At 46.2% G+C, this 27,112-nt stretch overlaps 2 protein-coding genes across 7 annotated transcripts in view; both read right to left on the bottom strand.

The window, feature by feature from the left end:
- Positions 1 to 23: 23 nt before the first annotated feature.
- On the bottom strand, positions 24 to 16,233 carry Tatdn2 (TatD DNase domain containing 2). 5 transcript variants are annotated; one of them, XM_027429118.2, is made up of 8 exons: positions 15,930 to 16,230; positions 15,420 to 15,824; positions 10,194 to 10,880; positions 8,369 to 9,256; positions 3,793 to 3,920; positions 1,456 to 1,639; positions 893 to 1,060; positions 24 to 348 (listed from the first exon to the last, which is right to left on the bottom strand). In XM_027429118.2, exons 2-7 carry the CDS (start codon positions 15,816 to 15,818, stop codon positions 920 to 922), a joined length of 2,427 nt encoding a protein of 808 aa, XP_027284919.1. In that variant the 5' UTR covers positions 15,819 to 15,824; positions 15,930 to 16,230; the 3' UTR covers positions 24 to 348; positions 893 to 919. The 5 variants fall into 5 exon arrangements, 4 of the variants coding, with proteins under 4 accessions (XP_027284919.1, XP_035304894.1, XP_035304896.1 ...); XM_035449003.1 differs by lacking the exon at positions 15,930 to 16,230 and adding an exon at positions 11,696 to 11,825 and having other exon boundaries at positions 15,420 to 15,554; XR_003487622.2 differs by lacking the exon at positions 24 to 348 and adding an exon at positions 1,179 to 1,276 and having other exon boundaries at positions 920 to 1,060; positions 15,930 to 16,233.
- Positions 16,234 to 18,542: 2,309 nt separating this feature from the next.
- Irak2 (interleukin 1 receptor associated kinase 2) overlaps positions 18,543 to 27,112 on the bottom strand; it is a 54,047-nt gene continuing 45,477 nt past the window's right edge. For both annotated transcript variants that reach the window (XM_035448639.1, XM_027429116.2), the window contains 4 exons: positions 26,960 to 27,022; positions 24,042 to 24,242; positions 21,273 to 21,561; positions 18,543 to 19,663 (listed from right to left, as the gene is read on the bottom strand). In XM_035448639.1, the coding sequence (XP_035304530.1) occupies positions 19,551 to 19,663; positions 21,273 to 21,561; positions 24,042 to 24,242; positions 26,960 to 27,022 (666 nt within the window). In that variant the 3' untranslated portion in view covers positions 18,543 to 19,550. The remainder of the gene's footprint in view (positions 19,664 to 21,272; positions 21,562 to 24,041; positions 24,243 to 26,959; positions 27,023 to 27,112) is intronic.

The following is a 27,112-nucleotide window of genomic DNA, read 5'->3' on the forward strand; positions in this document are numbered from 1 at the left end:
CCAGATTACTCATCCACATGTGCTAAGACAAAGAAGTGACTTTATTCAGACTGCTGGGAAACCCAGGCCACTGGGCAGGTATCCAGACTGGCCAACTCATTGTATTTATGTCACAAATGTTTTGCTCACTGATTACCCTGGGGCCGTGTCGCCAGCAGGCAAAACTACCCCTCTCCCCAACCCATTCCACAGTACCCATCCACCAAACAGCAGGTGAAGCCTTGTGATTAGGTTCCAAGGGTAACATCCCATCCTGGTTTGCTCAGTTTTGACAGGATCTCCAACATATCCTTCACCTTGGATAGGCAGATGGAGCCCATCCTAAACTATCAGGCAGCACTGGTCATCCTAGAGGGTTTAAAAAGAAAAAGTTTCAAGTTCAAGCTCAACAAATCAGGCTTAATACCAATCCTAGACTTACATTCTTTTTTAAAAAAATTATTATTGTGAATTTGCATGATTGAGGAGGCATGCATGCCACAGCAGGCATGAAGTTTAGAAGACAACTCTATGGAGTTGGTTCTCTTTCCACCTTTATTCAGGTTCTAGGGATCAAACTCAGTTCACCAGGCTTGCACAGTAAGTGCCTTTACCCACTGAGCCATCTTACTGGCCTTTGATTTTACTTTCCCTACCAGATATGTTCAGTCTTTAACACTGTAATGTAACATGGTCATCTAGAAGTTCACACCTAAGCAGGCAATCTAGTTACAAAACATATAAATCTCAAAGTTTAAGTTAGTTTATGGACTTCCATTCAACTGTATTCGTAACTTTCCTTGGCTGCAGGCTTCAGGCTGGATAAGCCAGCTAATAGGTTACACCAAAACAGCCAAAAAAACAGCCGAAGACTCCCATGGCTGACTGCTAAGAAACATGTGGCTTTTATGACCTTTGCCAGAAGATGCCTGCTCCCTGCTCAAAGACTGTAGAGGCGACTGGTGTTCTCCCGGAGGACCGCCAGAGTATGGGACAGTGACTCCTCTTTGACCCTGGCAATCTCTCGAACTGTATGCAAGGCCAGGCCTGGATGGGCGTACTGGCAAAGACTCCTCGGCACCTGGAAGACAGCAAGCATTCACATCATCGCTGTGCCTTCTGAACATGTCACATAGAGTGTCCCCCATCCCATGTCCAGCAAGGACCTCTTTGGGGCTGCCCTGTAGAGACCCCTTTACCTGCAGGTGCAGGGAGAGTCCTAGTCATGGGGGGCTCTGGGTGAGCGGGGTCCCACGCTTCCATGGACTACCCTCTACAGGGTAGGGCTTTGCACTGCCTGGAAGAGAGTGGTTACCCTTCAGCTTCTCAGCCCCCAGGACTTTTGGTTCTACAGAGTAACAACAGGGAGACACCTATACCGCACAGGGTGCGACCAGAAGGTCACTGGGACTTGGGCCCAGCCAGCCTCCCACCAATTCACCTCAGTGCCTCAAGTCGGTCTGAAGACAGTCCTACCTGGCGAGGGAGGAAGTAGGGTGCGTCTGTTTCCACAATGATCCTCTCCAATGGGATCTGTCTAAGGGCATCCCGGGCCTCCCAGGCAGAGGAGTAGGTCAGTACTGCTGTGAAGCCCACCGACATGTTAGGGAAGTACTTCAACAAAGGTTCAATGACTGAGTAGCTGCCAGTGAAGCAGTGCCTGTAGGAGAGTATGGTTCAGGGCTTGCTCCCAGGCCTCAGCAGCAGCCCCTAGCTGCCTCCAGGCCTGCAGCCCCCATTAGTGGACCCTAGAAAAGCTCAGTTTTTCTCCAGAGCAAGCTGAGAAAGGAGCCAGTACAAACACAGCCGAACAAGCTGGTATGAAGTTCAGATACCAGGCACCACCAGTCTCACCTCCATCCCACAATCTAGGCAGCCATCTGACACAACTACAGCCATAGCACAGGCTGAAGAAGTGTGGGAGAGGAAACAGAAGAAATAAAGACCATCCCTCCCAAGGTTACAACTACAGCATGGAAAAATCATGCCTGTGCTGTCAGAAGCACTAAAAGGAAATAGACAAATGAAAATCATGGGAAATGGGTAAAGGGGGGGGGCAAAAAAATTTCCCCCCAACTTATTGAGACAGGGTTTCTCTATATAGCCCTGGTTGTCCTGAAACTATGTAGACCAGGTTGGCCTCGAACTCACAGAGATTCATTTGCCTCTGCTTTTCAACTACTGAAATTAAGAATTTTCTTCTTAAATGAGACAACAGTTCATGTTCTTGGGCAACAAATACTGTCAACTCTTGGAACTCTCAGCTTCCTGCGGCCACAACTCCCCATCAAACTGTCTTAGCTTTGGTCCAGCTGTCCCTTTAAAGACAACCATTGTCAAAGCCCCAAAAACCCAACCAACCATTCCTCACTGCACCTCAGCCACTTAGTACCCAGTGAGTAGCAGCAGTTGACTGAAAACCCACTCCCTCCTGCCATCTGACAAGACCCAGATTCACTTCCACCCTTGCCAAATTCTATTCATCCCTTCTGCCCAGCAAAACAGCTCACTCAGGCATCAATTCCTGACCACCTCTAGTCAGACTAATGGACCTATATCCATGTCCACCTCTGTCCCACACTCTGCATACTAATGCCACCAGTAGCCTTTGTCTAGCTTCTACAGCCTCCATGGCATCCCCAGGGCAGGGCCATGCCTGGTACATGCAATATGGGAATGCAAGAGAGTCTTCTAGACTAAGACTGTGGTTGTCACTGAGGTAAAACAACCTGATCCTGGTGGTGTATACCTATAGTCCCAGCAAAGGGGAGACAGAGCAAGAGGATCAGGAATTCAGGTAATCCTCCTCTGTGTATCTGAAGTCTGGCCTGAGCTAAAGTGAGACCCTATCACAAAACAAACAAAAAAAAGAGCTTTCAAGTTCAAGTAAGGAAAAGAAGTATAAGAAGTACTTTTTCAGAAACCTTGGAAGGGTCTCTGTATGATGAGCTACTGTACCCTAAAGCAGCCTCTCCCTCATCTGAGACCAGGAAGCCCCTTCTAGCTCCTTTGTGATTAAAGAATATTAAATTAAACTGTTAAAAAGTCATGGCTGTATAAGCAAAAACTTGTCAAGCACCAGAAGTTTCCTATGAGTCTAGTTAATGTTTAATTCTCTTAAAAAAGATACTTTAAAACACATAGGAAGCCAGATGTGGTGGCACACCTTGTAATCCCAGAACTCTGGTTGAAGCAAAGAGATATCCATGAGTTCCAGGCTACCCCAGGCTTTCAAGACCCTGTCTCAAAACTCCCAAATTTTTCTTAAATGTAATATGGTAGAAGAGGTAGACATGATTTAAATAAAGTATTCATGCTGGGCGGTGGTGGCACAAGCCTTTAATCCCAGTGCTCCGTAGGGAGAGACAGATGGATTTCTGTGAGTTCGAGGCCAGCCTGGTCTACAGAGAAGAGTTCCACGACAGGCTCCAAAGCTACACAGAAAAACCCGGTCTTGAAAAAATAAAAACAAAACAAAAAAAATAAAATAAAATAAAGCATGCCTTTAATCCCAGCACTTGGGAGGCTGAGGCAGGCAGACCACTGTGAGTTCCAGGACAACTTGGTCTACAAAGTGAGTTCCAGAACAGCCAGGGCTGTTAAACAGAGAAACCCTATCTGGAAAAAGCAAAACAAATAAAGTACTCATGTATGAAAATCTAAAAAAATATTTAAGTTATTTTTAAAATAGAACAAGAGTCCAGATCACAAAAGGCCTCAAAAAACACCCAAATAGCATGATTGCTTTCCTCGAGTTTTATCTGCAGTTAGTACAGGAGTGCCCATGTGCCCACTGAAGCTGCAGCTCCTAACCTATGGATCTTGTAGTCAGAGGGCACAAATTTTTTCATGATGTCCAACAGATCTTCATCAGCTTCACGGCAGTGGATGACCAAGGGCTTCTTCAGAGACACAGCCAGCTTCAGCTGCCTCTCAAAAACCTGAGAGAAAGCAAAATCACAGCATCTAATTAGTGGCCCTTCAGTCTGTTACTTCTGGGTACTTCTGCCTCTAATTCTTCGCTTCTAACCTATAAACTATACAATAGAATTGTAAAAAAAGGTACCATCTACTGGTACTTCCTACACTGCCCAGTCCTCAATGCCCTTGTGCTGCTTAACAACTTGCAATCCTCACTGGTTTCCCTGGGCAGGCACTATGGCCAGCCTAGAAAGCGGTAACCCAGAGCTATTGATACCCAATTCACTTCCCTGAGCAGCTGGCAATGTTTAAGGGTGCAGGAGCAGAGATTTAGAGTATATAATTCCAATTTGCTGTATTTCAGCACAATACCTCACACCTCTACTTTGAAGAAGATCCTTCCCTATGGAAGGACTGTACACTCAACTCACACCACCAACAAAATGCCCATGTCTTAGGGTTTACAATTCCTGAATGTCCTGATAAGTAAGTACCTGTGGATCCACTTCATTCTGTAGACTGGTAAAATCCACAGTTAATAATGTAAGCAAACGAGCAGAGACAAATCTTTCTTTCCTCTACCATGGCCAAATTTAGAATAAATAGTACCAGAATTGTTCAGCAAATTGCCTCACCTAACACATGACACTTTCATAAGCAATTATTTTAGCTGTGCAGTATAGCTCATGTTTGCATCTTCAGGTCAGTAACAACACACTTTTGGTAATATCCACTTAGGAATGACAAACATGTCTAAAGCAGGTACCAAATAATCTCAAAGCGGAGTACAGGCCAATATCAATTCTAATATAGCTTTTAACTTTTTAAAAACATTATTATACCTTTATTATTTATTTAAGGTGAGGGCAGATCATTAGACAACTCTCCTTCCACCAAGTGGGTCCAGAAGATAAAACTCAGGTCATCAGGTTTTATGACATGTGCCTTTACCTACTGAGCTATCTCACTGGCACCCTTAAGTGTTAAGCACAGGATAATAACCAGACACAAATCAAATGATTTTTACACTGATGCTGGAATCCAAACTCAGGTCTCATGCTTGTACAGCAAATCTTTTTACCCACTCAGCTATCTCATGACCCTATTTTCTTTTCTTAAAATTATTGCAAGGCACAATTTTAAAGCTGTTGTAGCACATCTCCCAAGACTCTAAATTCTATCTCCTGCATGAGGAGGGTGGGACCACTTACCTACACTTACTTTCTTGAATCTTTGACAGGTAATTTTAAGACAAGTCACCAACTGTCCCTTGCAACTTACCAACAGGCCTAACATTAAATATACAATAGCTTGACACACTCATCCAAATTATAAAAACAAAAAACATTGAGAAAAAAAAAAAAAAAACCCTAGCATGCAGGGTCAAAGAGAACAATAAAGGATGTACACCTGTGTTATTTACCCCAACATTCTCTCCTGACTACCTAAACTTTGGTCCTCAGCTGACAAGTCATTAACAGGGACTTTGGATTTAACCCTGCTCTCCTAGGCGAACCAAGCCTTTCTAACATCTTTATTAACCCAATAATTAATTCCAAGAGAACACAAATAGAGGCACAGATACCCAGGACTCAATGAGGTGGGTGAGGTCAGTCTTCTTGGCTTTTCATTCAAAGAATGTGCAATGCATTCAGGAAATATCTAGGGCCTAATCCTTGGAAGTGAAGTAGTTAAATTGGTGTTCACACAGATAAAAACAAGACTTAATGAGAACTACTCGAACCATTTTCCTCATTTTTCCCCCTCTATTTTCTCAGTCCTTCAGGAAGTATGTAAGTATCAAGTAACAAAACTAAGCTTCACTCCTCCTCCTTCCAGCTACCTAGCTACTCTTGTGTGTATTGTGAATCAAACACAGAACCCAAGCATGGCCCATGCTAAGTGCTCAAGTACTCACACTCTGTCAGGTATGACCCCTCCCAATACTGCCAGACACAATACTTCCCTGGGTTCTTCCTCACCAAGAAAAACTTTCAGGCTGGTGCAGGTCACTATTCACTTTACCAGGTACCTAATTTAAGATTTATGTAAAAAACACAGCATCCACTTCCCCTCTCCAGCTCAGCATCCTCCATGTTGACAGAAACATCTAAGATGAGAAGTGCTTCACATTCAGGTGTGTGTTCTGTCCTTCTCCAATCAGCAATCTACTTCCTTAATTATTATTTTTCATTTGAGTCTCATCTCACCAAAGCAAGTGAGAGCCAGAAGAACACTAAGTTCAGCTTGAGCAGAGTGACTCTGGACTGTAGATGTGATCTGAGCCCCTCATAATCTAACAAAGAACTTGGGTACTGTCAAGTTCTTTTAACAGGGTTCCTGGCACCAAGCATCCAGTAAACCTGTGACACTGCAAGGATGAGCTCCCTGAACTGCTCCTCTTCCCCTGGCACATCTAACCTGTGCCACAGGGTCTGTCCTGCTTAGTTTTATCAATTTGACAGTCGCTGGAGTCATCTGGAAAGAGTAAAACCTTGAGAAAATGTCCCCACCATATTGGCCTGTAGATTATTTCCTTGAGTGATGGTTAATTTGAGGAGACTACTGTGGGTAGCACTACCCTTAGGCTGGCAGTCCTAGGGTATATTAAGAAAGAAGGATGAGCACACCAATCTGCAGCATTCCTCCATGGCCTCTGCTTCAGTTCCTGCCTCCAGGCTCCTACTCTTGGCTTCTTTTTTGGTCTTTGTTTATCACAGCAATAGAAACCCTCAAGAGGGTGGTGGTACTTGGGAGGCATAGGGAAGCCATGTCTACAGAGTTCCAGGATGGCCAGGGCTACACAGAGAAACCCTGTCTCAGGAAAACCAAGTAGTAGTAGTAGTAGTAGTAGTAGTAGTAGTAGTAGTAGTAGTAGTAGTAGTAGTGCTTTCAAAACAGGCATCTGGAGAGATGATTCAGTTTTCTGTCCTGTTCTTACTGAAGACCTGAGTTCATTTCCCAGAAACCATGTCAAGCAGCTCACAAAGACCTAGAACTCCACCAGGGGCTCTAACACCCTCTTTGGGCCTTCACAGGCACTGCACTCATGTACATCCCTATATATGTATACATACACATCACTAAAATTTAAATGGATCTTTAAAAACAGTTATTTGAATAAAGGTCAGGAAGATGAACTAGCAGATAAAGGTACTTTCTACCAAACCTGACAACTGAGTTCAATCCCCAGGACCCGCAGTGGGGGAGAACCAACTCCTCTGACCTCCACTCACCAAGACAGTATGCATGCACATGAACACACACACATGAATAAATAAATATAATTTTCTACAAGACTCAAAATGCCTCATTTGCACCTTTTATAAAAGTGCTGAAGAAATCAGATGTAGCCATGTGGGCTGGCACATGCCTTTAATCCTAGCACTCAGAAGGCAGAGGCAGGTGGATCTCTGAGTCTGAGGCCAGCCTAGTCCGTAAGAATGAGTTCCACAATAACCATGTATACACAGAGAAACCCTGTCTCCAAAACCCAAAAAGTCAGATTTGTTGGCACATGCCTTAATTATTATTGCTCAGGAAGTGGAGGCAAGAGGTCTCTGAGTTCTAGGCTGACCTATTCTACATAGCAAATTCCAGGCCAGCTAGGATTGATTACAAAAGGAGACAAATAAAATGCTTTTAGGTGTGTCTCTGTGGCAGAGCACCTTCTCAGCATTTGCAAAGGTCCTGGATTTAAACCTCAACAATGCCAATTCCCAAACCAAAGTAAATGAACAAAAACAAAACCCTGGGCTGGAGAGATAGCTCAGTGGTTAAGAGCACTGGCTGTTCTTCCACAGGTCCTGAGTTCAATTACCAGCATCCACATGGTGGTGGCTCACAACCATCTATAATGAGATCTGGTGCCCTCTTCTGGCCTGCAAACATACATGCAGACACTTTATACATAAATAAATTTTTTTGTTTTTGTTTTGTTTTTTGTTCAAGTCAGGGTTTCTCTGTAGGTTTGGAGACTGTCCTGGAACTCTCTTTGAAGACCAGGCTGGCCTTAAACTCACAGAGATGTACCTGCCTCTACCTCGAGAGTGCTGGGATTAAAGGTGCAAGACACCACTGCCTGGCAATAAATAAATCTTAAAAAAAAAAAAACTGGGCATGGTGTTGTCAAGGGTGCTGTTAATCCCAGCACTGGGGAGGCTGAGGCAAAAGGATCACAATTTCAAGGTCAGTTTAACATAGTGGCAAAAAAAAGGCCACTTTAATCACAGCACTTGGGAGCAGAGGCAAGTGATCTTGGGCCAGCCTGGCCTATGGTTCGAAGACACCCAGGGCTATACAGAGAAACCTTGTCTCCAAAACAAAACAATAACAACAAAAAAAAAAAAAGTTCTGAAAAACAGTTGAAGAATGGCATTCAAGGAGTTCTAAATGCAGAACAGCTCTTACTGGGAGGCTCAACCACTAAGGAAATGTATGAGGGAAAGCAGACTAGTAGAGGCAGTACCTGGTGCTGTTCAGGAACTGGTGTGGTACACTTGTGAGAGTAGTCCAGGCCCATCTCTCCAAATGCCACAGCCTTGGGGTGCCGTAAGGCATGCAAAAGCTTTCTTTCTTGATTCTCATTATAGTAGCGTGCAAAATGAGGGTGACAGCCAAAGGCTCCCCAAACCAGATCTTCCTTCAGGAGTTCCTCCCATAGGCCATCAGTCAGTGTCCTTGGATCACAGAAGTCAGAGATGCAGCCCTGAAACTCCTTAGGGAAGGAAGTGCTATAAATTTTTCTGAACTTTGTAAAGGTCCCCTTGAAAGACAGCTTGGAGTAAAGCATGTCCAGGTGACAGTGGGTATCAATAAAGCCCTCCTCCAGGTTCATCTCCCGGTGGCTCCTTGGCAAGGAGCTGCATGTATGTTCTCTGGTGTAGCGAGGTGGTGTCTCCTCTCGGAATGTCCTTTTCCCCTTTACCTCCTCCTTCTCCTCTGTGCTTCTGGAGAATTGAAGTGAATGGGAATTCTGGGACCTGCTTTCCTGGGCAATGTCCAGGTCTTTGGAGATACTCTGGGTATTCACTGTGGACTTAGAGGAATGAACACTCAAAAGGTCCTGGCTGCTCTTCCCAGTCTGTGCTGAGTCATGGCTGCTGGATCCCACCAATGGATAACCAGGAGTCTTATGGCTGCTAGTCCAGTAGCTGGCATAGTCACACCATGGACTACTATACAGATGAGGAGGGTACATAACATAGTCAGTGGGGAAGGAAGAAGATTCTGGAACTGCTGAGTGTTTCAGCAAGACAGGCTCCTCTTGGGAAAACCTCACAGTGGCCAGCTCATCCACATCTGACCAGTCACTCCCTGAAGAGGGATGCTCAATCACCACCTCTCTGTCTGTGTGCTGCAGAGAAAAGCAAGAAGTTAGCCGTCCTATGGGAAACCCCTCTCTCATCCAGTGCTGTGGTTCCAAAATAGTCTTTCCCCTCCAGAATTCACTCGGATCTTAATCCCACTCTGAGGTTACACCAGGGAGTATAAACTTAACCTAACTGTGTGGTTCAGAAGCAAGGTCTTTGCAATGCAATTAGATTCAGATAAAGACTTCAGTGTGGAACCTGATATTTGAACATGGAGCTCAAGGCAGAATTTCTCATACTCTATTCTCTTGAAGCTAGATATTAACTAGGTTTCCAGGTGCTTCTAAATAGGTGTGAAAAAATTCAATATGTATAATTTTTGAATCAAGTTCTCAAGAACAAAAAAAGTATATTTCCTTTTCTCTCATCTGCTTTCTACTGGCAAATGTCTGTGTAACAAACTCAATTCTATCAGTACACCCACCTCAGGCTATAAGATGGATACTATATTTAGCAGGGCAGAGCATCAAGACAGAATGCACCAAGAGCCCATCCTTATTAAGCAAAAATTCAGTTTTGTTTAGGCCACTATCATGCTGGTCTTTTTCAATGCAAACAAACCTACATCCTATCACATTTAATAGAATTTTTATTTTTTAAAAAGCCAAACAAAATTTATTAATAATTGAAAGGAATGATGGAAGAGAGGCGCTAATTTCCTGGAGTCCATGTTAAATCAAGTATTGCTTTTAATTACTATCCTCCAGGAACTAGGAGTTGGGGTTAGAGGTAGAACTTGCCTAGTTAGTATGCCTAGAGTCCTGAATTTGATCCTCAGTATGGTGGTGGACACAGGTCAGGAGGGGGGATGATACCAATTATAGTATCTCTATCACTTAGGATCAAATTAAAAAGACTAAATGCCAAATATACATAGTCAAGATAATTCAAAACCCAGATGTTTAGTGTGTGCTCATTTACCTTTTGAATATCTGCATGAGAGTCAGAGTTATCAAAAAATTCTAGGACTGGAGAGGGTTTGTCAATGACTGTCCTTTGGTCACCAAGCAGCTCCTCACTAGATTTCTTCACAGAGTCTATAATCACTCTTCTGTTACAGAAGCTACTCCTGTCTAGCATAGACTCTTCCTTCTTCTTCACCCTGACCTTTGTAGGTGACTCTTCCTTCTGAGGTACAGTAACTGTAACCTTTTCACCTGGTCCTTCAACACTCTTAACCAGTTCTTCCCGGCTCCTAGCTGGTCCTTCCACACTCCTGGCCAGTCCTTCAATACTCCTGGCAGGTCCTTCAATGCCCTTGGCAGGTCCTTCATTGCTTCTGGCTAGTCCTTCCCCACTCCTGACCGAGGGTCCTTCCCTGCTTCTGGATGGTCCTTCCACATTCCTGGTTGGTCCTTCCCTGCTTGGATACTCTCCCAAGCTTGTCTTCACCCGAGTGGTGGCAGCTTCTCCCTTCCTCTTGGGCATTGACTTCCCCAGGATGCCCTGGATGGCCTTTAGGTAGATCATTGTTGAGCCCTGGTCTCGAAGCCTGTCCTTCTTCCTTTTCTGGAACTTGTTAGGTTCCTCCATAGCATCACTCTGACCCTCAGCTTCAGTTGCAAATTCAGAGTTCATAGAGTGACAAGAATTATCTTTAGAATCAACCTGGAATTTAAAAAGAAACTTTCAAAGGTTTGTTCTAAGAAAAATTTGGTATCTGCAAATTTTAGCCAATGACAAGTCACTAGTAGCTCCATCAGCCTAAGTGAGTGAACGTGACAAAGGTAAGATTCACCCAGACAGTAGTTTCTTCCTATTCCATTTCGGAAAGCTAATAATGTTTTAGTCATTTATTTAAAATTCACTTCTAAAGTGCATCATGGCATCTTCTTACCTCAGTGAACAGGGAACATAACAGTATAGCTGCACTATATACTGAGAGATGGGAAACAAGGACACACTTCACAATAGATAAAATAACATAACAAATCAATATTTTTCCACTGAACTAGCCCAGTCCACTACAAAACTCAGGAAACCTAAGACCTTCCCCAGCAAGGGGGAGGGCTGGCCTAAGGTACCCAAGTCCACTAGTCCTAAGTTCTGCCCCTATGGACTAATCTTCCCTTCGAGTCTTCTTCTAACTCTTTCCCCAAACTGTAACCCTGCTGTTAGAGGATACTCTCCCAAAGATGACATAAGGATGAACCTCCTGAAACAAAGGTAGTATCTCAGCCCCATTTTCTTCTTCTGTTTCCACTTACTCCAAGAGTCTGCAGCAGATAAGCCAGACTATTAGTTTGTGTTAACACTGAGGTCCACTTTTAGTCCAGCATGATAGAAAACTGGAGCCCTCACAAATGCAAAGAAACATCAAACCTCCCCAGCTGTAAAACACAACAAATATGAGCCTAGGGCATTCTACAGCCAGCGCAGCTTGAACGTTTATATTACATTCCTCTCAAAGCAAATATACTCACTCGGGCCAGACACAGTGGCACACACCTATAATCACAGCACTTGGCTAAGGTAGGAGGATCACTGTGAATGTGAATCAGCCTGGGCACTGAGTTCCAGGTAAGCATGAGTTATATATTAAAAATTGGTGTCCTAAAATAAAAACAACAACAAAAAACAACAACAACAAAAAAAAAACAGAACAAGTGAGATGGTTCACCAACATAGTCACTTCCCACTAAGCCTAATAATCTTAGTTTAATTCCCAAACCCACATGGTAGAAGGCGAGAACCCAATTCCTTTGACTTACTTTCTCCTGTGCCAGAGACAGACACTCATGGATGGACGGACAGACAGACAGACACCACACGCACAGACACACACGCACAGACACACCGCACGCACAGACACACGCACGCACAGACACACGCACGCACGCCATTTAATAAGCTCAGAAAGGGGAAGTCCATATTGTATAACCATCACATGCTCTGGTTGTATGACACAGAAAAAATAAAGCTAGAAGTCTTCTCCCTGCTGGCTAGCTTTCATAATGCCAGAAGGGGATACTCATGCTGTTGGGAGAGAATTGTCATCAATGGTCTTAGTATGCTGTGGACCCTTACGGTATACACTCTTGACCTGACAAATAAGATATACCCACTAGTGTAACAGAGGCATTACTACTAAAAGAATAGCTAACCGATTTTTGACTGGAGTTAAGGCCAGCTCAAATGACGATAATTCACATCCAGTACTGCAAAACTGGTCAAAAGCCAGTGACTGTGATAGTAGTAGGACCTAATGTAGAAGCCACTACTGTTATTCTGCTAAATTTTTTTTGGGGGGGGCGGGGTTGCTAAATTTTTTTGGGGGGGCGGGGTAGGGGGAACAAGTTTACTGAGCCAGAAAGATAGCTCAACAGGCAAAAACACTTGCTGCAAAGCTTTACAAGCTGAGTTCAATCCCCACAGTGGGAGAACCATTGCTGAAAGTTGTCTTCTGACCCCATTCAAACACTGTTGCATGGACTTACACAAATAAAACTAAAACTAAAAAAATGGGTTTATTGCTGGGTGGTGGTAGCACATGCTTTTTACTTCCAGCACTCAGGAGCCAGAGGCAAGTGGATCTCTGTGAGTTCAAGGCCAGCCTGGCTTACAGATCAAGTTCCAGGATAGCTAAGGCTGTAACACAGAGAAGCCCCGTCTTGAAAAACCAAAAACCAAAACAAACAAACAAAAGTGGGGGGTTATTAAGCACACTGCAAAGAGTAGCAAGCTGGGTAGTAACAAAGGGTTGGGGGGTTAGTGGCAGAGCACTTGTAATTAAGTCCCATGTTCCATCCCTGACCAAGTAAAAGGAAAAAAATCTAATAATTACAAATAAACTCCCTGGGGCAGGAGAGATGGTTTCATGTGAAAAGGAGAGTGGAGATAAGTGGATTCCTAGTTTGTTGGCTAGCTACCCTAGTGCAGCGGAACCAGTAAACTGAATTACTTACTGTCAAGCCTGACAACTTGAATTAGATGCTGAGGACCTACTTGGTAGGGGGAGAACCACTTCCAAAAGTTATCTTCTGATCACCACATGAATGCCCCCCATACACACAAAATTAACATTTTAATGACTTGCTAAAGATTTAATGTGCATGGTGTTTTGCCTGCATATATGTCTGCACACCACTTTCCATGGAGAACAAAAGAGGGAATTAGATTCCATGGAACTGGAGTTACAGACAAAGGTTACCTGTCATGTGGGTGATGGGAAGTGAACTTGTGTCACCTGGAAGAACAGTCGGTACTTAACCACTCAACCATTTCTTCAAGCCCAATAAACATTATTTTGTTATTTTTAAAAAGGAACAACTCTGGAAGAAGGAAAAAAAAAAAAAAAAGATGCCAGGTATGGTGTGCACACCCCTCTAATTCCAGCACTAGGAAAATATAGACAGGAGGATCAGAAGTTCAAAGCCAAATTCAGCTGGGAAACAAAAAACAAAAAAAAAAACAGGGGGGAGGGGCTATAGTACAGCACACCTTTAATCCTAGGACTCGGGAGAAAGAAGCAGGTGGATCTCTATGAGTTCAAGGCCAGCCTAGTCTACAGAGCAAGTTCCAGGAGAAACCCTGAACCCTGTCTCAAAAAATAAAAAAACAAAAAACAAAAAACAAAAGATGGAAAAAAAAAAAAACTAAGAAATCAACTTCAGACTTGAGGAATAACAAAAGAACAAAGTGAGGTGGGCATCAGGACTAACCAGGAACTGGGAATGTATCTCAGAGGCAGAGCACTCACCTAGCATATGGAAGTCCTTTTTTGTTGTTTGTTTGGGGGGGGGGGTGTTTTTTCAAGACAGGGTTTCTCTGTGGCTTTCCAAGCTGTCTTGGAACTAGCCCTTATAGACCGGCTGGTCTTGAACTCTGAGATCCGACTGCCTCTGCCTCCTGAGAGCTGGGATTAAAGGCATGCACCACCACCGTCCGGCTCATATGGAAGTCCTAAACTAATGCCCTCAGGGAATAAGTAAAATGTTCAAACATCTTCCCTCTTGAACATTCTATGTCCTGACACTGAGAGCTCTGACCTGAAAGTGTGGGACACACAAGGCCAAGTGTGCACCAGTCGAAGTCAAAGCAAGCAGAGCTGGTGTGGACAGATTAAGCAACCTGAGATGGCCCTGGGAAAATGTTTTCATCAATAATCTTCAGCTGTGTCAGCTCACAACACCTGAGACTCAAGACAAACAAGGTCACACATATCTGCTAAGAGGCCTACACTGTAACATCAGTATAAGAGCAGAGATCTTTATTTTACAGTTAAGAATCCCACACTCCTTACCACTGTCAGGCACAAAACAGGACCTCAGTAAATCTACTCAAAACGTGAAATGGATCTACTCTCGAAGCACTCCTCAGTTTGCTCCAAGAACTTACAAACCCCACTCCTGGGCTTCCACTGGGGAACTAGACTTGAGTTAATCTCCAAAGGTAACTACTAACAAAAAGACCACACAATCCTGGTATAGTGGCATATGCCTTTAAATCTCACAGAAGCAGGCAGATATCTGTGGGTTCCAAGACAGCTTGGTCTACATAGAGACCCTGTCTCAAAAAAACAAAACCGTGTAACCAAACCACCAAAGAGAATGTCAACATGCCAGAATCCACAACTTTGGTGAAAAAGTCACACAAAGAGTCCAACTCCTTGGCTGAGATTCATAGCTGTTCTAACAACGACATTTTTTAAATTCTATTTTTAGTTAAGTGTATGTATGTAGCACATGCAGATGCCCATGGAGGCCAGAGAAATGGGATTCCTGGGAGCTGGAATTGGAGGCAGTTGTGAGCCCCCTGAATTGGACTCAGGACTTGGGTCTTCTGCAAGACCAGTATGTGCCATCTCTCCAGCCCCAAGGGCAAATTCTTTAAACTGACCAAAATCTACATCCTCTCTCCTGAGCAACATTCCACCTTCCAACCTCCTCCAGAGATCCCCTCTTTAATCGTTCTCTCTGGGATGGCAGGCCACAAGCATTGCCAAGCTTTCCAGTAGTTGCAAATGCCACCAAGTTTGAAAACTCCCTCTACACTGAACTCCACCCCCGACTCCCCCACACACACACACCCAAACCCTACACACAAAAAAAATCTAATTCTTAGTCTCCTCCCACCCAATTTCTCCTCTCCAGCTCTCAAGCCACGTGCAAGAGACTTCACCGTTTGCTAGATGTCGCCACCACCTACCTTACAAGCTTCCTTCCGAAGAGAAGCCATTTCTTCAAGGGAGGAGTGGGCAGGGTGCAAAGAGGATCTCTTGGACGTAAGGAACCTTCGAGGGCTCGCAATCAGGAAGCCAGGGGAGGCAGCCCCGCCTGCACCTGAGCCTGAGGAGAGAGAGGACGACGAAGAGGAAGAGGAGGTGCGGCGGCGGGCTGAGCTCCGGGCCGTGCGGGCCACATCGTTCCCCCGCCGGGCTTTCAGACGCTGGGGGCTGCTGGCCCCTCGAGGACGCGACGCACAGCTGCGAACTGGTCGGCTGGAGGAGGCCACATTGCCGGGCTCCCGGGAGCGGCTGCGCTTGCTGGGACACCCTTCCGACGTGCTGCCCCAGTGGTACTTGACCTTGCGCCGCTCCGACGCCATGGGCACCTGCCAGGGACAGAGGAACGGGGATTGCAGCACCAGCCTTCGCGGCTGCTCACCTCACACCACCGGGAAGCCGCCAGGGCAGCGCCAGGGTCCGGCCCCACTGACCTTTCCCGTTCCTGTCGTCTGCCCATCCCAGTGCTGCGGGTTTCAGGGACGCCACAGCGCTCCGCGAAGCGCCCACGGGCCGAACGCCGAAGCCCACGAAGCGCTGCCGTAGTCTGCGAGCGCTCCTATCAGCAGCGCCGCGCCACTCCCGAGACGCCAAGGCGCTTCCGGCGCGGCGCGGCGCGGCGGTCAACCTTCCGAAGCCCCTCGCGGGGCTCCGAGCGCGTGCGAAGCAGCCGCCCTTCGGGCTGCTCGCTCCCGCAGGCCCGGACGCCAAGGGCGGGCCGCGGCGGGGGTGGCCGCTCGGCTCCCGCCCGCCCCGCCCCGGGGCCTGAGAGGAACCACTGGCCTCCGGAGCCGCGCGCCGGAAGTCACCACAGCCCGCCCAGTCGACCTGGCCCAGAGCCGCGCCGCGCCCTCACTCAAGGCCTCCGCCCCGACGCCTACTCCGCAGCCTCAGCGTCAGCCCCGCTGAACCTTCCCGGCGTGCGGCGTGCGGCGTGCGGCGTGCGGCGGGGGCGGAGCCTGCGCCAGGGAAGGCGCTCATTGCTCCAACCGGAGGGGGCGTAACTCCTCGCAAGACGGAGCGCGCCTATTGGGCTGGCAATCCGGGGCGCGGCCCTACGCCTCACAAGACTTTCTGGTTGGTTGGGAGAGACGTGGGGTGCAGCCTCTCACGTGGACCGGGAGCCCCGCGTAGCGCCAGCTTGAGTAGGCCGGGAGCGAATACCAGAGGTCGATTGCTCGGGCTCCTTGGTACCGGATTCTTGCGTGCCAAGCGTTGTCACCATTTTTACAAATTAGGAAACTGTGGTTCGGTGAAACCAAGCGACGCAACCAGAAAGTGACGGAATTGGGGTTAGAAGGCACAAGACACACACAAGCGACACACCCAGAAAGCGATGGAATTTGGGTCAGAAGGCACAAGACACACACACACAAGCGACACACCCAAAAAGTGACTGAACTGGAGTTAGAAGGCAACACACACACACACACACACACACACACACACACAGACACACACACACACAGAGACAGACAGACAGACAGACAGACAGACAGACAGACAGACACACACACACACACACACACACACACACGCGCGCGCGCGCGCGCGCGCCTGTTGGACAGACTTGTAATCCCAGCTGCTCCGGAAAAAGAGCAGGAAGATTGCCAAATTCAAGGCTAGTTTAGACAACTAAGACCCTGCCTACAAATTTAAAAAAATTTAAACAAGGGCGGGGAGGAGCATGAAGCAGCCATGGTGGCTCACATCTGTAATTCCATTTGGGTTGCTGAGAGTGGGGATCTACTGTAAATTGGAAGGCAGTTTGGAATATCTAGCCTAGTGAGTTCCGAGGAGACCACCTCTAGAAAGAAAAAGGAGTGGCTACCTGTAATCACACATCTAAGGAGGCTCGGTCCAGAGGATCCAGAGTTCAAGGTCACCTCCAACTACTTGAGACCCTGTCTCAAACCTCCTCCCACTCCCAGAAAAGGCAATGGTTGTGGCTCAAAAGCAGATCACTTACAGGAGAAAATAATACCAGTAATACCAGTAATACCAGCACTCTGAAGGTGTGAGGGGAGGGTCAGGAATTCCAGACCAGCCTGGAATACATAAGACATTCCACTCCCAACAAAAGAAGTAAAGATAAGGGAGGAAGAGTTTGTCTTACTATTTAAGGTATAGTCCAACATTCCAGGACAGCTCACAACTTTGGTGACAGGAACATGAGGCTCTCAGCACTCAGCTGGCTTTCACTATCATCATCATCATCATCATCATCATCATCATCATCATTAAATTCAAGTCTCCATCCCCTGGAATAGTGCCTCCCATAATCAGAACAAGTCCTCTGTCCTTAGTCTCTGTAAACACCCTCATAGTCAAAACCAGAAGCACATCTATCTCCAGGTGATTGTAAACCCAAGTTAACAGTAAAGGTTAACCATCCCAGAAGCCATCACTATTTGTGACAGTAAAAATGAAAGCAACTTTAATATCCACGGAAGGTTACGAAAATGCTTCATCCCCACTACAGTGGCAGCACTGCTGATGGAACCCATCCTAAAGTGACAATATCCTAAGTCTACTATGAGGATAAAAGCACTTGCCACACCATGAGGGCTTGAGTTCAAATACCAGGACCCACATAAAAGCTGGCTGTGTAGCAAGGGTATATATATATATATATAATTGATGTTCTCCTACAGAGAGATGGGCCAGCTAGCCTTGTGTAAGAAGGAGAAAAATTAACAGACCTTGTGGAAGAAGGATTGACAATTGAAGTCATCCTCTTGAGCTCCACAAGCACATGGTAGTGTACACACCACATTCACACACACACACACACACACACACACACACACACACACACACTATACAAGCAAAAATAAAATAAAAGCAAGAGTCCTTAAGTCAAACACATTCTAGAAACAAATTACTCAGACACAAAAGTAATTATAAAATATGTACTGGACGCCGGGAATTGGTGGCACACGTCATTATTCCCAGCACTTGGGAGGCAGAGGCAGGCAGACCTCTGTGAGTTCAAGGCCAGAGCCAGTGCCAGGATAGGCTCCAAAGCTACACAGAGAAACCCTGTCTCAAAAAACCAAAGCAAATATCTTTATTTTACAATAGGGGAATTATTTTAAATAGTAAATTAGAAATAGCTTTGTTTCACAAAAAGGTTCACAACATGACTTTTCAAAAATATATCCACTACATAAACATTTTCTACATGGCAGAAACATGAAGTTAATACCTTTTATTTATTTTCTAAAGTCACTGCCCCTTTCCTCCCAAGGCAGAGAGAATAGAGCAGGGGATAACTTACAAGGATACTGAGTTCCTATACATTGAGTGATTGACTTAACTAGCAGCAGAATCAAACATGAGACTAGTTCTCGTGATTCTTCACCCAGCTATAAATAACACACAGTCTTGGAGTCTCTGTAAAAAGTGGGACATTGGTGTGCTAGGAAGATAAAGGTGCAAAGCAAGCAGTTCATAAATACCAGTGGCTTACAAGATTATTAACTGAAGAAATAGAAAGCCCACTAAGTCCTTTGCCAAGTGTCTTGCTTTTGTAATCTTGAACTTGAGAGATGAGTCAACAATTGCACTGAGACACCAGCTGAAGGTCTTTTAGAAAATGGAAGTTTGCAGAAAGCTCTCAGCAAATATGACAGACAGATGATAACTCTGGAAAACACCATGGGTGCTGCAGGGTTGTTCTTGTCAGTTGTGGAGGAGTGCTTGCTGCTGGAGCAACAGCACCTATTGGGATGATAATCAACATGATCTCCCTGGAACCACAAAACCACCCAAATCCTTGGGTCACATACCAGGTGTTCCATTCCTGGCCTGGTATGGAAGGCCAGAAGTCTCACAAAGGAAGAATGTTTCCTGGAGTTTGTTGTCTGTGTAAGTTGAGGTCCCCTGCCCTGTCTCCCTGCAACTCAACACTGATTAAAACAGGTTTCCTTCTGCTCAGGCTGGTATTTAGGTTGTATGGGTCCTGACAGACCTTGGGCTGCCAAAGACCTTTTCCTTGAATGGACAAGTGTCCACCCAGTTGAGGAAAAGGGTCCTCAGCTGTGCTTTGGTCATCAGGGTCCAAAAAGCTCAATGCTGTCCAGCTTCTCCTCTTTGTAGAGTAGGATGTTCTCCATCAGTTTCCTCTTGGCCTCATTGATCTCAATTTTCCATGAAGTCTCCGTAGCTGATGTTAAACAGAAAGTAGAAAAAGTGCAGCTTCAACAAGTGTTACTATTAAAATTCTTTGAGTCAGGCTTGATTGTCAAGATTGTGAATCAGACCCCAAATGCAAGCAGCATGCCATGGCTCCTGCCTTTGCAGGGAAATTTACACACACACACCATATACACCTCAACCCCCCAACCCCCACCACACACATACCCTCGCCATAGAGAGGCTCCCAGGTCCCTACACAGATAGAGGAGAAGTGTAGAGTCAACCATACTGGCAGCTGTTTCCAATTCTCCTTCTTCACTAAAGAAGTCAGAACCTAGTCTACCAGTGAGCCGTGTGTATAAGGCATGGTAACACTTCATTGAGAAGGTTTGACTTTTTTTTTCCACTAGGAAGTATGACATATTTGGACCCAAGTTCAGGTGACAGAAGCTGTCTTTAGAAGTGATTGACAAGGGAGAAGAGGCAAGCAAGAGGGACCACACAAGGCCCTGCTGGTCCCAATGAGGTGTTTTGAAGTACAATAGGTATGAGCCATGCGGTGTGTTTTTGTAAACCACTCTAGCAGGACATGGTGGCACATGCCTGCAATACCAATAAAAATAAAATGAGACAGGATTTCACTAGATAGCCCAGGTGAAACTCTGTCTCAATTTATTTAATATTTTATTTTCTTCCCCCCCCCCCGGGGGGGGGGTGTGCACACACACACACCTACATGAGCATATACATGCATGACAAGTTGTGTTTGTGGACGTCAGAGGACAACTTTACAGGCATCAATTTTCTCCTTCTACCAGGTAATGAACTGGGACGATACCCAGGTGGTCAGGCTTTAAAACAAGCGTCTTTATCTGCTGGCCATCTTACCAGCCCTGTGATCCTAGCACTTGGAAGGTGAAGGCAGGAGGACCAGGAGTTCAAGGTCATCCTTAGCTATGTAGGAAAGTCTACATTATCCTGGCTACATGAAACATTGTCTCAGAATTTAAAAAACAAAAACAAAAAGCAAAAAAGTTCTAGGACTGGGGATATGGGTCAGTGGTAGGATATTCATTTGCCTACCAACCATGAGGCTCTATATCCAGTCCCCAGAACCACAAAAATGCATACATAAATACATTTAAAAAAAAACTAAAACTTGGGGACTGGAGAGATGGCTTAGCAGTTAAGAGCACTTGCTGCTTGCTCAGGTTTGATTCCCAGCACCCACATGGTAGCTCACAACCATCTGTGACTCCAGTTCCAGGATATCTGGCCTCTTCAGGTGCTCAGATTCAGAACACCCATATACATAATATTTTAATCACTCTCTCTTGATCCTGGAGGAAGAACTAGTGAGCCAGAGGCAAGAGTGGATCAAGGGTGAGGGAGGCCACCCAGCTGTCCTAGCAGATGTGCAGTATCTGTGACCAGGGTGCAATACAGAGACGGAGGTGCAAAAGATTTAAGAGCCAAGGGAGTAGACAGAAATAAAATGGCCACCAATGAACTGGGCTTCCTCTTTGTATAACCACTGAGCTGTGAATGCCTGAATAACCAAACAAAGAGGGGAGGGATGGCCTAAGTTAGGGTCACAGGAATGACCATGCATGGGCACCTCACCCTTCCAAGCTTACCGTCCTGGGGTGGCTGTGGGCCTGTGCGGGCCTCTGAGGAGGAGTCAACCTCCACTCTTCCACTGGCGGATGGCTGTACTATTCCATTTTCCCCAGAGAGCGGAGAGGAGGCAACCCTTGTACATGACGCCACCATCACAGAAGAGGAGACACTGAGGCTGGAATTGTCAACGTCATCTGTTTCCTCTGGGGTATTGGAAGACAGGCCTGTGCCCTCAGAAACCCGGCTCCAAGGGAGGGACGGCTGACCTCGGAGCTGCTCCACCACCCCAGCCATGGAGACTCGTGCCTGGGGGGAAGAGACAGATAACACAGGAACTTGAATTAAAGCCAGAGCCCACACCTGGTCTCCTGGGAGTTAAAATCAAATGCCTGCTGTGGTGGGAAGAATAGCATCCTGCCTTAAAGAGATCTGAACTTGACCCCAGTACTCAGAGCCACAGATGAGCCTGTGAGCCCAGGTGGTCCAATCACTGCACCTCGTGATTCTTCTGATCACGAGGACTGGGTCAGGTGTAGGCAGGTGTCTGTTTGCATGTGTCTCTAAGATCTTGAGTTGAATGCAGAGCCTTGGGTGTGCACACTAGGCAAACATGCTACATGGAGCTACATCCTGGGTCCTCTCGTTTGTCTTCTTACATTTTGATCTAAGAGCTCATTAAACTGCCTCCACACCTTGAACTCACTTTGTAGCTGGTCTTAAACTTGTGGTTCTTCTGCTTCAGCATCCCAAGTAGCTGGGATTTACAGACCTGCACTACAGCTCACTCTACATACCCTTAATAAGAAACTTTCATTTCCTCAGTGCCTTGCAAAACAATTCAGGGTGTAGGCTGGTGAGATGGCTCAGTATGTTGATATACTGGCTTCTCCCTCTCCCCGAGTCCTGGGCAACCTGGCCCTGTTCCTGCTCCCGACTCCTCTCCTTCTCCAACCCTGTGGTTTCTCCTTAGCACCTGCCTGTCACTCCGAACCAGCTCTCTCCTGAGCTTGGGCCTTCTCCTTAGGGAGCCTTTCCTGGTTCTGGGGCCTCTCTAGTCCTTGGGCTCTCTCCCCACCACAGGATCACTCCGGGCTACCTTCCCTCACCCTGAGATCCATCTTTGATAGATGATCGATCCTCGCTGACAGTTCAAAGGCTGTCAAAGGTTGCGTGGCTGTGTCCCTCATGCGTTAGGCGGCTGCATAAGGACTCTGCATGCAGAAACCATATGGAACCGGAGCTGGGCCAACGGCAGCTCCATGACTCCAGTTTCAACAGCTGCAACTGTTGAGACTTGTTTTTTAAGATTTATTTATTTATTAATTTATTTATTATGTATACAATGTTCTGTCTGCATGTATCCCTGCCCAGCAGAGGGCACCAGACTACATTACAGATGGTTGTGAGCCACCATGTGGTTGCTAGGAATTGAACTCAGGACCTCTGGAAGAACAGTCAGTGCTCTTAACCCCTGAGCCATCTCTCCAGCCTGAGACTTGTTTTAAGCCACTCCTGTTCCCCATATAAGCAAGCACCTCCTACCTGTTCTCACTCTCTCTGTCTCTGTCTCTCTCTTTCCATTTCTGCTCCCAATCAGTTCACATCTACCCCTCCCTTTGCTCACTTTCCCAATAAAATCCATGTGGGTTTGTTGAGTCGTGTTTCATCGCCTGAAGCTGCAGCAAAGAACAACACCATATCTAAATATGCTTGCTGTCAAAACTGATGATCTGAGTTCAATCCCCAGGATCCATGTGGTAGAATGGATTGAGCAACAGACTGAGAGACAGTTACCATCTTGAACCCTGAAATGGAAGCTATGTAGCTAACACAATATTGTGGTACTGCCACTGCAGCGCTGGCTACCTACATCCAAGCCATCAACTCAAAGGCAACAACCTTGATTAAACCAATGTCTTTTGCCATCTCCTTACAGTCACTTTACCCAAGCCTTAAGGGATACACTGAACCGTTAGCGGAATGAAAAACTAACTGCATGTCAGAATGACATGTCAGAAAGTGAGTGGTTCAAGGGGAGACCTGCTTAGAATACAATTGATTATATACTGATTGATTATATACTGCTCCTCCTGAAATCCTCAGTGACCTGAAAAATCCTTCTGTGCCTCCAAAGCCCTCTAACTCTAGGCTCTTTTCCTCACCAACTTCACGACAAGCCAGTCTGACCCCAAGAATTTATTCCTCAACCACCTGGACTTCCTTCCAGATCTAAAGATGTGGCATTCTCTCCCTCAGCTCAGACTTCCTTCTGGGACTGCTCGTCACGTGTGTATGGGTTCCTGGCCAGGCTCAACACAGTGAGTCCTGTCTACACCATCCTGGTGCTCACCACACAGACAACTCCCGTGCAAAGACCAGGAACACCAGGACAGCAGGACAAGAATGGCTTGCTCAGGGATATGTCCTCTGTAGTCAGTCAGAGACCTTTAGGCACTTATTACAGCCCATCTTAGGAACACTTGGGCCACTCCAAGCCATCCTCTCCAACACGGTGGAGGAAAAGCCACAGGGCCAGTGACAAACCAGGAGAGAAAGCAAGCTGAGAGAAGACAGGAAGAGACTGGCTCCCATGAGAGGCCCTGTCCTGCACCCTCTGCAGCCCAGTCACACACCCACTCTCAGGGTCCCCCACGGCCCACACAGCAACCTGATTGCTGACATGGCCCCAGCGAGTTCTGCTGCAGACAACCAAGACTAAATGTGACTTATTACGTCACCAGTGTGTGAGTCTCCCTAGATAAGACAGCAGGCAGCAAAGAACTCACCTCCTCCAAGCTGGCATTGCGCCTCCGCAGGCAGAGACATACAGAGGAGGCCCAGGCTTCAGCACAGGCCTCAGGCAGTAGCCCGGCTCTCCTCTCCATGTGCTTCTGACAGATCTCTTTCGCCACCACCTTCCCCATGGCTGTCTTCCTGGAGTCCAGCGAGGCAGTACTGCTCGGAATCTCACTAAGAAGCAAATCCTTCTGTTGGAAGAATGAGGAAATCCAGGTGAAACGCTGGGTGTGGCAAGATGTCTTAAAAAAGAAACACAATGTCCCCAAATAAGTTCAGCACCCAAGCTCTTGAGAATCATGGGACTTGCTCTGTGCACAGGGCAGTCCCTGTGACATCTACAGCTCATCTGAAGTAGCTTAACCTGTCCAGATTCCATGGCTCCATCAGAAAATGGGATCATGAAATGCCTATCCCTGGGTGTAACACAATGCAAATCCAATAATGGACCTAAAGCACAAAATGTGATACCTGACAGAAAAAAATATTCAATAGCCCATTTCCAATAAATGTCTTCCATTTGCACAATATGTGCACAGTGAATGCTAACAGCCAACATTTAGAGAACACTTACCATGTGTCTAGCACTTATAATTTAATATTTAAAAAAAATGTTTATTTTTTGCTGGGCAGTGGTAGCACATTTAATCCCAAGACTCAAGAGGCAGAGGCAGAAGATCTCGTGAGTTCGAGGTCAGCCTGGTCTACAAGTGAGTTCCAGAACAGCCAGGGCTACACAAAGAAACCCTGCCTCAAAAGAACAAAAAGATTTTATTTTTTGCTATTTTTGGGTATGTGTGTCTGACTGTGACTGTATGTGGGTGTGTAAGTGTGAGTACATAGGCCCTCAGAGGCCAGCAAAGGGTGTCAGATCCTCCAGAGCTGGAGTTACAGGGTAAAAAGTTTGTAAGCCACTGGATGTGGGTTCTAGGAACCAAACTCAGGTTCTCTGCAAGAGTGGTGTATACATTATTAAGCACTGAGCCATCTCTCCAACGCCAACTCAATCTTATTTTTTTAAAGATTTGTGTGTGTGTGTGTGTGTGTGTGTGTGTGTGTGTGTGTGTGTGTGTGTAAAACTGTGTGTCTGTCATCTGTGCGAGTGCCTGTAGAAGCCAAAAGAGGGCATCAGATCCCCTGCAGCTAGAGTCAGGTCCTCCGGAAGAGCAGCCAGTGCTCTTAACTGCAGTCATCTCTCCAGACCCTTGTTTTGTTTTTTAAGACAGGGTGTATTTATGTAGCTCTGGAACTTGCTATTTAAACAAGGCTGTCCTTGAACTCACAGAGATCTGCCTGCCTCTGCCTCCCAAGTGCTGGGATTAAGGCAGATGTTTGTAGAAGTGATGTAAAAATTCAATGTAAATGTAACTGTCCACTTTATACAACCTTTCATACAAACTCAGAGAAAACAACCCTGAAAGATTATCAGCCACGGGATGTGATGGTTTCGTCAAAGGCAAAACAAGGACTGGGGATGTGGCTCAACAGTCAAGCCCTGGCCTAGTGTTTGTGATCCCCAAGTTTGATCCCCAGCAGCACAGATTTAAAAAACTAAGCAGGCTTGGTGTCACAGGCCTGTGGTTCCAGCAACACAGGAGGCTAAGGCAGGAGGATTGCTTGAGCCCAAGAGTTCAAAGCCAGCCTGGGCAATTGAACAAGATTTTATTCCAGAGGGAGAAAAAGTAAAATAAAAAAGTAAGCCCCCATGTGCCTCTGTTTCTCCAGCTAGCAAGTAGGTGGTTTCAAGATCTGAGAACACAACATGACTGATACCACCAGAGATTCAATACCTGGAGGTAAAGACCACTAAGGCCAGCATGGCACTTCTGACACTCACAAAGTTCCTTGTGTAGGCATGCATGACCTTTTAACTATTTATCTTTGGGGAAATGTAATGACATTCAAGGAATAGGAAATCAGCATGTAACAGTTGAAACACGTGAATGGTTTACAGAGAGAGACAAGTTATCACCAAAGAGGAGGGAGGGATCCAGAAGCTGTTCATGGAGCCCCACCTTGTGACCCCTCAGGAAAGAGAGATCTTATCTGAGCCAGTGTGAGAAGCTGAAAACAGCAGTGACTTCACAGTGTGGGGACCCCTGACAAAGCATTCTTTTTTTTTTTCCCCAAGATTTATTTATTATGTACACAGTGTTTTGCCTGCATGTATGCCTGAGGGCCAGAAGAGGGCACTATTCCAAATTACAGATAGTTGTGAGTGTGGTTGCTGGGAGTTGAACTCAGGACTTCTGGAAGAGCAGCCAGTGCTCTTAACCACTAGCCAACTCTCCTGCCCCCTGACAAAGCATTCTTGACAGAAGAATCAACCACGAACCTACACAAGTCTCAAGAGCCAACTCCCAGGAAATTCTAAAGAAAACTAGAAAAACTAGTGAGTGAAATCAGACAAACCAAAATGTCCCACAGTCTGCATGGGATGAATGACCCACTTTAGCAGAGCATACAGGGACTCACCGAAGAAAAGGAAGGCAACTGTGACAGGAGAAGGAGCTCAGTAAGAGGGCTGCATCTGGGTGTGCGGCACACGCCTGTGATCCCAGAACTCGAGAGAAGGCTGAGGTGGGAAGATGACCAAGAATTCACAGACAGCCTGGGCTATAACATAAGACCTCCCCCAACCCTGGAAGGAGGAAAAAGGAGAAGAAGAAAAAAGGAAGGAAGGGAGAAAAAAGAAACCATCTAGAAACAGAATGTGGCTCAACCGCTGTACACACACACAGGCAGGGCCAGCTGCTGTTACTTCCAAAGTGGCACTGTGGGTAGGTATGGTAAACACAGAGAGCTCTGGCCTGAGGTCTGAGAACTCTGCACGCAATGGTCAAGGCCCTCCCTGCCCACATGGATGTGTGCTCGAGGATACCAGCCCAGAAGTGACTGGATCTCTTACCAGGTAAACTGGACTTCGATCCTTGTCCATCGCAGGGATGCCAGTGAGGGCCTCAGCTAATACCTGGATAGGCCAGAACACAGAGTTAGTGTGATCTTGATATGCCCACAGTCAGCAAAAGATTTAGGCAATGGCAGAGGCTTCAGCTTTTCT

This window comes from Cricetulus griseus, chromosome 8, assembly GCF_003668045.3.
Source record: "Cricetulus griseus strain 17A/GY chromosome 8, alternate assembly CriGri-PICRH-1.0, whole genome shotgun sequence".
In the NCBI taxonomy this organism is placed as follows: Eukaryota; Metazoa; Chordata; class Mammalia; order Rodentia; family Cricetidae; genus Cricetulus; species Cricetulus griseus.